The sequence below is a fragment of the Calypte anna genome, chromosome 13, assembly GCF_003957555.1.
Source record: "Calypte anna isolate BGI_N300 chromosome 13, bCalAnn1_v1.p, whole genome shotgun sequence".
NCBI classification, from domain to species: Eukaryota; Metazoa; Chordata; class Aves; order Apodiformes; family Trochilidae; genus Calypte; species Calypte anna.
Genome location: NC_044259.1, coordinates 2733795 through 2743610, shown reverse-complemented (window position 1 = coordinate 2743610; position 9816 = coordinate 2733795). Strand labels below are relative to the sequence as shown.

At 58.7% G+C, this 9816-nt stretch overlaps 1 protein-coding gene across 1 annotated transcript; it reads left to right on the top strand.

Annotated features, from left to right (window-relative positions):
- The first annotated feature begins 3342 nt into the window (after positions 1-3342).
- Positions 3343-9816, top strand: HBEGF (heparin binding EGF like growth factor). The gene is made up of 6 exons (XM_030459451.1): positions 3343-3450; positions 3660-3830; positions 6211-6388; positions 8323-8478; positions 8590-8682; positions 9677-9816. The coding sequence occupies exons 1-5, from the start codon at positions 3408-3410 to the stop codon at positions 8660-8662; spliced, it is 621 nt and encodes a 206-aa protein (XP_030315311.1). The 5' UTR covers positions 3343-3407; the 3' UTR covers positions 8663-8682; positions 9677-9816.

The following is a 9816-nucleotide window of genomic DNA, read 5'->3' as shown; positions in this document are numbered from 1 at the left end:
AGGGATGTGTCACTACTGAGGAAACCCAGAGTGTGGCAAGAAGGGGCTGCTGGTGGCAAGGGCCAGGAGTGCATCCGGGCTGTGACCATCCTGGCACGGGGAGAGTCAGCGGATGTTGCAGCGTGTGCGGGGAGGAAGGATGCGGGCACAATGCTGTCACCCTGCTGGGCACAGGGCACGGCAGGATGGGTGCAGGGCTGCCACTGGAGGGCAGGGCCCTGCCTGCAGCATGGCCAGCACGAGGCTTGGCTTTCCAGGCTCTGTGCAAACAACCAGCCAGGCTGTGTGCAGTGCAAACAGGGCACCAGGCAACACAAACACCCGGCCAGCACGGGCAGGATGTGCTGGAACCCACTGGTCCCGGACAGGATTTGTGCCCTGGGGGCAGCCCAGCGTGGGGCCTGGCACCACCATTGCCAAAGTCTTGTTTTGGGGGAGTGGAGTGCCCTGGTCCCTGGGGTGCTGGTACCTGCCCCACACAGGTGGGATGGGAGCTGAGGCTGAGTTGCTGGTGCTGGATCCAGCCCCCGGGGAGGCAGGCTGGGGGGCACCGCTCTCCATCATCCTCACTACCCCAAAGTACAACCAAACCTTCCCTACACCCATCCTTTACCCTGTAGCTGGCTCCCAGGACTCCCTCCATCCCCACAACCAGCTTTACTCTGGCAGTACCCCTGGCTGTGCAGCCTCAGCTTCAGCTCAGCCCATCCCTGGCTCCGTGAAGACCCCCACCTCCCCTGGAAGAGGTGTAGGGTGAGCACATGATGGGGTTGAGGTGTAGATTCTGGGCCTGGGGTCAACACTTGGATCCTCCTTCCCTGGGCTGCAATTCACCAGCCAATGCAGGATGAAGGGAACCTGCCTGGCCCAGTGTGCTGCGTGGTGGGTGGGCATGTGGTATGGGGGAGGCACACAGCTTGGGGGTCACAGGGCATGGGGGGGGAACACAGCATAGCAGGCACAGGGTCTAGGGGGTCACACAGAGTGGGGTGGAGGTCATGGAGTTATGGGATTCACGTGGCATAGTGGGTGTCCATGCATTGGAAGCCACAACATGGGGGAGGTTGCATGGCATGGGGATGGGTCACAGTGGGGTCCAGGTCAGATGGAAGTGAGGAGGGGGTTCATATGGCATGGGGGGTCTGCATGGGGTGGGGTTCAGGTGGGGGGGGATTGGATGATATGGCAGGCATAGGAGGGGTCAGACAATGCAGTGGGGGTCAGACTGTGATGGGAGTCACACCCTAAGGGGGCTTTCTGACCATCTGTCTCCTGGATTCAAGGCTGCCACAGGACCCCCACCCCAGTCCCCCTTGCTGTCGAGGCCTTTGGACTTGGGGGTGACTTTGGTGGCCTGCCCTGTACCCCATCCTCCTGCTCCAAAATGCTGTTGCAGCACTCCCCAGGGCCACCCTCCTGTAGTACAGACACTGCCCACAGGGCTGAGTCCCTGCACCCACCTCTCCATCAGCCCTCACACCTCAGCCACACTCCAGGTGCCCCCCCAGCCATGATCCACATGCCTGCCAGGCTGTTTGTTCTAAAGACAGACACTGTGGTGTGGGGGGCTGCACCTGGCCAAGGTGGGAACCTCAGGAAGATCCCCAGCATTACGGACCCATGGATGAGGAGAGCTGGGGAGTCCCCAGGCACCCAAAACTTAATGGCAGTTGACCTCCACCCCCTGTGAGGTTCTGTTCCAGCACTACCTCCAGAATGGGTGCAGACAGGGAGGCTGTGGGAGGCTGTGGGAGGCAGGGATGGGGAGGCTGGCAGCAGGAGGCCAGCAGGGCTGGCAGGCTGCAAACCGCCCATTGCCAGCCCTCTGTGCCAACCAGCTCCCTGGCAGCTGACGTGGGGCAGTGCCTTCCTCTCCCAAGGTGCCAGGTCAGCCACACACACTGCCTGCCCATGCCCAGCCTCAGGAATGTGACAGGAAACTGGCAGGTGTAAAATCCCATCCCCACACAGACACCTACCAGAGTGTCACTGTGCAGGGCTGCCCAGAGACTCAGTCCCTCCTCTGGGCCACCCCCAACCTGCCTGGCTCTGCTGCCAAAGTTTCTTGGGATGTAGATGGCCGGAGGAGGCGGAAGGAAAAACGTTGAACAAACAATTGCAAAAGTCAAGTCTGAGCAAGATGGAGGGTGTGAGCTGGGGGGGGAGGAAGGTGGGGGCAAATCCGGCAGAATTCCTTGGAGACACCAACAACAATGGCAGGAATATTTAACCATGCCTTGCTGAACCCAAACCAGCAGCTGGGCAGAGGGTTACGGACCTCGAGGAACCAGCAAGGGACTGCTGCTGATCTGAACATCAGCTGGGACAATTCTCTCCACTTGCCCAGAGCTGAGGTCAGCAGCATTTTCTGGGCCATCAGCTGGGCTGAGGATGAGGCCAAACACAACACCAGAGCTGTGAAGGGGACAGAGAAGCACTGGCAGCCTCCAAACCGTGGCCATGGGCTGAGCCAGAGGGGACAAGGACAGTGGCTGATCAGGAGGGGGATTGCAAGATGAAGCCATGGCTGAGTCAAACAGGCCACATCGGGGCACAAAGGTGGCCTTGCAGACCTTTGTCTGGGTTTCTGCCACCATCAGAGGCTGCCATGACCACTCATCTCCCATCGTCAGTACTGGGTGACATGTGGCTGGAAGTCTGTCCCCTCTCAGGGTGTCACTCTGTCACCAAGGCCAGAAGGAAGTTTTAGCTCTGAACCAGACCTCTTGCCTGACACTCTTCTTGTGGGGTGGACTTGCTCCTCCCAAAACCTCCCAGACCACCTTTGGCAGTGGTCCCCCAGCACCCCGCGGGCATCATGCCATCATCCCCCCATTGCTTCCCCTGCCTTATACCAGCCAGTAAAGTTTCCAGACTGCTTTCCTGAGCTGCCTCCTCCCCTCCTCAGCTTTAACACAGCCCTAAAGGGGTCAGCAGCTCCCGGGGACTCCCACCCCGCAGCACGGCCCACAGTGATGGGTGCTCCAGGCTGGGGACAGGGGGCTAGCAACGGGGGGGAAAGGGGGGCTGCTGGTGGGCCCAATCCCTGGCAACGCCGGAGAGAGGAGATTGCCTGACTACTAGCCAGCCAGCCAGCCAGCCAGCCAGCTAGCCAGCCTGCCTGCTTCTCTGTCTGCTCGTCTGCTCCCCTGCCCCCCTGCTCCCCTACCCCCCTGCCCCTCTGCCCCCCTGTCCGTCCCATTCAGGCTCCGTCCGGCGGGACCCCCCCGCAACACCGGGGAAGCCCTTCCCGGGGGCGGGACCGCCCCGCCCCGCCCCGCCGCCCGCCGCCTTTACCCGCCGCGGGGCCGCGCTGCCGGAGAGCGGCTGCTGGAGCTGGGACGGGTAGTGTGGAGCCGACACCGACACCGAGCGGAGGTGTAACGGGAACGCGAGTGTCCGCGGTGATGCGCGGTCGGGCGGTGCTGATCCCGGCGCTGCTGGCGGCAGGTAGGGACAGAGAGAGGGGTGCGGGCACGGCCACGGGCAGCTGAGGGCACGTGGCACCGGGGATACAGCCCCGGTCCCGGGTGGAAAGGGTCGCGGGCGCGGGTGGGATGGGGGGGTCCTGGGCAGAGTCAGCGCGGCCCCAATCCCGGGCGGGGTCCCGGTAAAGGCTCTCCCGACGACTCCCTCCTAACCCTGTCCCCTCCCCGCAGTGTGCTCGGCGGCGGCGGGGGGGCTGTCCCGGGACGAGCGGCACAACGAGGTGCTGTTCAAGGGAGGCGGGGGAGCGGCGGTCCCGGCCACGGCCCCGCTGCTCGGCGGCAGCCCGGAGAAGGAAGGCGGAGGAGCGGCTTCGGGGGACGACCTCAGCGAGCCGCCCAGAGGTATGGGTGGGTGGGGGTGCGGGATGTGCCGGGCCGGGGAGGGGGAGACGCGGTGCGGAGAGACGCGGGGACGGTGCGGTCCGGCAGGGTGGGCTGGGGGCAGCGGGATGCGGAGGGGCTGGGCTGAGCTGGGCTGGGCTCTGTTCACCCGCGGGTGCCTCGGCAGAATCCAGCTCCGCTTCGGAAGGAGCTGCGGGGGAGCCCCGGTTCCCCAGTCCCGAACATCCGTGGCGGCGGCTCTGTGCGGAGCCAGCCCGTGGGGCACTAGCGTGGAGCAGTGGGGCTTTGGCAGCCAGGGGCTCTCTGTGTCGCTGACGTCTCTGCACGGGGCTCCCAAGAGTTCCCGGGTACCCTGACTCCTTCCGAGGGGCACACGGCAGCCCCTGCTCGCAGGTGCGTGTCCCGGGCCGGGGGCCAGTGCCACTTTCCGGGTGGTGGCCCCGGTGGCCGTCAGCGGGGGGATCGCTGTGACTCACCCGCCGCCTACACTCGGCTGCTCCTCATACCTAGGCAGGGTTAGTCAGCTGGCAGTCCCCGCTATGGGGGCGGTGGGGACACTGTCTCTCTGTTAGGCTCGCTGGGCATTCGTGCTTGGCTCCTGTCCCCCCCTGCGGGACCTGGGAGTGTCCTGGGGACTCTCGTGAGGGTGGGACCTCCTTGCACGCTGAGGAGGGTGACCTGTAGCTGTGACATGCTGAGATCAGTAACCTGGCATCAGGAGAAAAGTACCATGACACGTACAACTCATCCTCCCTTTTGTTTTTTTTCCCGTGGTTTCATTTGCTTTCTGGTTGTGCCATCAGACTGTAACAAAAAGCCTGCAAACCCCCTTGCATCTGAGGGGATGCAGCCCCTGGGAAATAACCTTTCTGCTGGGAGGGGGATGCTCCAGCCTGCTCCTCTGTGCAGCCCCCTGATGGGGGGACCCTGCCATAGGGCAAGTGACCTGGTGTGTGTGTGTGGGCTGACATTCACCCACGGGGGGTTATTTGGTTACTGAGGCTGCAGCCTCTGGGAGCACTTTCCTAAAGCTTTGAGCTGAGCTGCTGTCAGGAAAATCTGCCTTTTGTGTTGAAGTCATCTTCTGTGCCTGAGACTCTGGGTGTTGGAGTAGGGGGAGGGTGGCAGCCCACATGGGCTGGGCCACATTTTCCTATCAGCAAGATCTTCCACATCTTCTCTGGCTGTCCTAAGGGACAGAGCCCCGGGGAGGAGGGGTAGTGACAGTGGAGGTGGCACTGTGTGTCTGCTGGCTGTGGCCAGAAGATAACCCAGAGGGTAGGAGACAGTCTGCTGCCTGCCTGGGGCAGAGCCCTGAGCTTCACCCGGATCCCAGGGTTTCTCCAAGCAACAGCGTTTCCTGGAGTGTCAGTTTTCTCTAGGCACAGTGTGAAGGATGAAATTGCAAAATGACTTTGTTAGGTGTGCAGCTGGTGTGCCACAGCACGAGAGGTTCTGGCTGGGGAGGAGGAGATGGGCTCCGTCACCTCAGGAAGTGGCTGGGGAGGAATTGGGCAGGTTACAACTCGCCAGCTTGGACTTGGTTGCCCTCTCCTCCCTGATCAGTGCAGGGCTTAGTTCATATTTACTGGAGTTATGAAACACTGGAATGGGAGGAGCTGAAAAGCCCCCCTCAGCACAGTGAGTGCTCTCTGGCATCTTGGCACCTTGTGAGGTTGAGATGGGGACTGATTTTTTGGGGCATCTCCGCATCTTAAAACTATTCCAATTACACTGCTGTTTTCAGTCTGTGTCCAGGTGTGGAGCTCAGTGCTCTGGTTCCCACCAAGTCAGGATGCTGGCCTTGTGCTGAAAGCTGCCTGTCTGTACACTGAAATTACACCAGACCTTTGTAATTCCTGGGAACACTGCCCTTGCCCTTGCCATTTCTTTGGTGCTGCTAAACCAAAAAAAAAAAAAAAAATAGCCAAGCTTGCTCTGGGTGTGCAAGGCGTTGTATCCACAGGAAGGAGAGTCCATCAGAGCCATGAATAGGGTCTTACAAAAGACTGAGCTCATCAGGGAAAGAAAAGCCAGATAAAGGGGCAATTAGTAATTTTCTGTCTTCAGTGGAAACTGGCAAACATAATAGCAACGTTTGAGATGCATAAAGTGCAGTGCTCCCCCACTCCCTGCCCCTATTCCTTTCTTTCTTGAGGATCGTTCTCATGACTCGGAAAGGCCACGATATTTGTGAGAGGCTGAAAAAAAGAAATGGAAAAAAGCCCTCTTCTTGGGGGCAGATCGTTCCACAAAAGGCTGCAGGAGTGCCAGGGCTGAGCTGGCTGCAGCAGCCTGGGATTTGCTGCTCTGCCTTCTCTTCAGCTGATGCATGGAGGTGATCTGACTTCTCTTTTCTCCTTCACAAATTGTTTTCCAGTTGCTTTCCTGTCAAAGCCCGAAGGCCTAGTTACTCCCAAGAAAAAAGGGAACGGGAATAAACGAAGAAAAGGGAAAGGCCAGGGGAAGAAGAGAGACCCGTGCCTGAGGAAGTACAAGGATTTCTGCATCCACGGAGAATGCAAATACATCCGAGAGCTGGGAGCTCCCTCCTGCATGTGAGTGTGCCTGTGCCAGGGGAGCTTTAGTCATGGTTCCTTCAATTCTCCAGGTCAGGCAGAGGAAGAGCAGAGGAAATATTTTTAGTGCACATTCCCTGTCTGAGCAGGAACACCTCTGACTTGGCCTCTTCCTTGTGCTTCTTGAGAAAAGTCCCACGAAGGTCTGCTGTGCACTTAGACTTGGCATCTCCTGGAAGCACAGTGAGCTCTGCATGGAGACAAGCAGTGGTGGGGTTTGGAGGACAGTGAGCAGAGGCTGGAGTCTTCCAGCCAAGATCTTCTCCAGGTCTGGTTTGTGAGACTTCATCCCAGCTCTGTAACCCTGCATCTCCCTGATCTGAGATCTGAGGCTCCTGTGGGATGTTGGTATGTCCCAGTGCAGACAGGAGAAGCATCTTTGCACCAGTGAGGTGGACTGGAGGTAGCACCTTTGGGAACAGTTGCTGAAGCCATGCCCAAGGTGTCTCTTGGCCCTGATGAAGGGCAGGGCTGTTCCCCCCCCAGCTCCTCCCTTCCTCTGGAATGCAGGTGGAGGGCAGGGAGTAGATGAGGGAAGCAGAGGAGAAGGCATTTACCTGCTGCTGGGTCCTGCACTGCTCCCATGGGAAATGGTGCACATTTGATCCCTGCTGATGTGGGCAGGGGTTGAGCTGACAGATATCTAAGAGGCTTTGTTCTTTGCTACGAATCCTCTGAGCCCCCCAGCTCTTTGCCTGGAGCTCGGGGAAGATAATAGCTCCCTGGCTTATGGTGCTCAGCAGATCTGGTGCCTTGCAATCCTCAGGGATCAGGCTCCACATAGCTCCTTGAACAGCTTAGTTTCTCTCTCTGTCATGATGTTGGGCCCTTGCACAGGGGGCTCGGGACTACCAGCAGGAGAAGACCTCTGGGACTCAGCTTGGGCTGGTGACCCAACATAATGTGGGGTGCAGCACCTACTGCTGGGAGCTGTGACAGCCAGGCACCCCCTGCCCAGCCTCCTCCCCTTCTCCTGGGGCTGGGGGACACGGGCAAGAAGGGAGGGACCTGGGGAATGGCTTGGGCTCTCCAGCATGGTGACCCATCCCTGCGTTTTTTGGGAGCAGCCACAGCCCCCTCTGACACTGAGCCCTTGTGCTGGCTGGCGTTCCTCAGTTGTGGCTGGCTGCCCCTGTTGCAGGTTCTCCTGGATCATTTTTTCCTTGATGGTCCCCAGGATGTGAGGTGGGATGAGGACACTGCCAGGCTGGGTCCTGCATCTCTGCCTTGTGCCCAGCCTGGCTGCTGCAGCTGGGGAGTGACACTGGCATGTGGCATTGTTGTGAGCTGGGCAGGAGGGCTGGGCTGAAACCCATCTTGGGGATAAGTTTGGGTGTTAGTGGCACTGGATATAGAGGAATATATATTATCTGGTCACATCAGTGTGCTTGGACTGGTGGTGGGGAGGGTTGGCAGCCTGGCAGCTCTGCTGAGGAGTGTTATTTCTGTTGCATGAGTAACCTCCTGAGTCTGCAGGAAGGTGGCACCTCTCTGCCTGGCAGGGTGTGCAGGGACATCTTGCACCAAGGGGAGCACTGAGCTCTCTGCTCCTTTGTGTGGGACTTTCCCACTTTCAGAGGTGGCCCAGGCAGCCTGGCTCTGCCTGAGGATGTTTGAAAAGAGAACAGACCCTGGTGCCTTCTACTGGGGGAAGTTCAACCTTTCTGGGAGTCTTCACTTGGTACTCAGGGCAGGAGAAACTTAATTTACCAGTACCAGGGAGTTGATGGTGACACCAGACCTCCCAGCTCTGGGGAAGGGACCAAGTGGAACAGGCAGTGTGCTCACTCAGGCTGCTTCTTTCCATGAGGCTGGGAGGGAAGCAAAGACCTTCTGTGCTTGGTCCCTATGAACTCAACATCCTCTTTGCTTCATCAACACCATCCTTGAAGACTTTTTTTCTTCTCCCCCAGATGCCAGCCAGGATATCATGGAGAGAGGTGCCATGGCCTTTCCCTGCCTGTGGAGCATCCCCCCAGCGTGTACGACCACACCATGGCCCTGGCTGTGGTTGCTGTTGTTCTCTCCTCCCTGTGTCTCATCATCATTGCAGCCTTGCTGATGCTCAGGTGAGTGGGACAGGGCTGGACCAGCAGACCCCTCCCCAGGAAGCCCACCTCTGCGTGGTAGGGTGGTGGGACTGCTCTGGGCTCTGAGCATCTCCTTGCTGTGCCTCACAGGTGTCACAAGAGAGGTGTCTACGATGTAGAAAACGAAGAGAAAATCAAGCTGGGCATCACTGTCAATCACTGAGGATGCCAAGTGCTGGCAAGGTGAGCTCCTGGCTCGGCTGGTGGGCACCTGGGGGCTCTGCTGGTTTCTGCTGGCTGGGATGTTGTGTGGATCCTGTGCCAGAATCAGGGAGGAGCTGAGGGCAGATTGAGTCTGGAGAAGAAGGTTGCTGGATTTGACCCAGGAGCCTGGGCTGCCCAGGTCTCCAGCCCTCTTTCCTCTCCTCCCTGCTCAAGCCCCTGTCCCCCACCATTCCAGCCACCACCATCTCCTTCTTTCTAACCTCAAGTCCCTGCTTTGCCCTGTTGCTGCATGCACTGGGGATATTTGGCAGTGGGGGAGTGGCTTCTGTTTTTTTTTCCTACTTGTGCTGCTCCCTCTCTGACCCCTCTGAGTCACTTCCCCTCATTAGATATTGCTTCTATTTTTATAGATATATATAAAACCCCCTTCCTTTTCATTCCCACTCTGCTTATTGCACCAGTGTAATGCCTGGCAGCTGGGCACAGGAGGATCTTCCAGCCAGCCCCATGCAATGTAGGTCTGGTTGGGCTCTGCCCCAGGGGTGGCCATGGCTGGGTGCTGGATCCAAACCCTGACTTTAGATGTGCCCATACATTTTATAGTTGGGTTTTTGTTGTTGTAGGGTGGTTTTTTTGTTGTTGTTGTTGGTTTTTTTCCCCCCCCCCATAAAAAAAGACAAATCTTTTATCCTTTTGAGGATGAAGTAATGCCTGAAAAGAATTCCTGTCATGCTGGGAACAGCATTAGGGCGTGGGATTGAATTTTGGGGAAGGGAAATTCAGCATAAGGATTTAATCACTGTCCCCTCTGCCCTGGGGATTATTGGGGTGGATGTGTTCAGGAGGGAAAATATTGGTGGTCCTTGGAGGGGAAGCACGCTTGGACACAAGGTTGGGATGCTTGATGACCACCCTGGTTCCAGTCCTCCAGGTCCAATTCCGCAGGGCAGGAAGTGTCCATGGGGCTGGACCGCGTTCCCCTCTCCTGAGCTCTCCCGATTCTCTCTTGCAGGGCTCAGCACTACCGCACTTCTACCTCCGGGCAGAGGGAAGAGAGGCGGAACCAGCACCGACCCGTCCGGAGTCCCCGAGAGCAGCAGGAGCCCTGCGGGGAGCTCCTGGGCCACCTCTGGGATGGGGATGGGAATGGGG

Bases quoted from the DNA above. Each gene is read 5' to 3' on its own strand.
- HBEGF (XM_030459451.1), top strand. From the start codon at position 3,408: ATGCGCGGTCGGGCGGTGCTGATCCCGGCGCTGCTGGCGGCAG. The intron at 3,831-6,210 runs GTATGGGTGGGT...ATTGTTTTCCAG, and splicing joins CCTCAGCGAGCCGCCCAGAG to TTGCTTTCCTGTCAAAGCCC. The intron at 6,389-8,322 runs GTGAGTGTGCCT...CTTCTCCCCCAG, and splicing joins CTGGGAGCTCCCTCCTGCAT to ATGCCAGCCAGGATATCATG.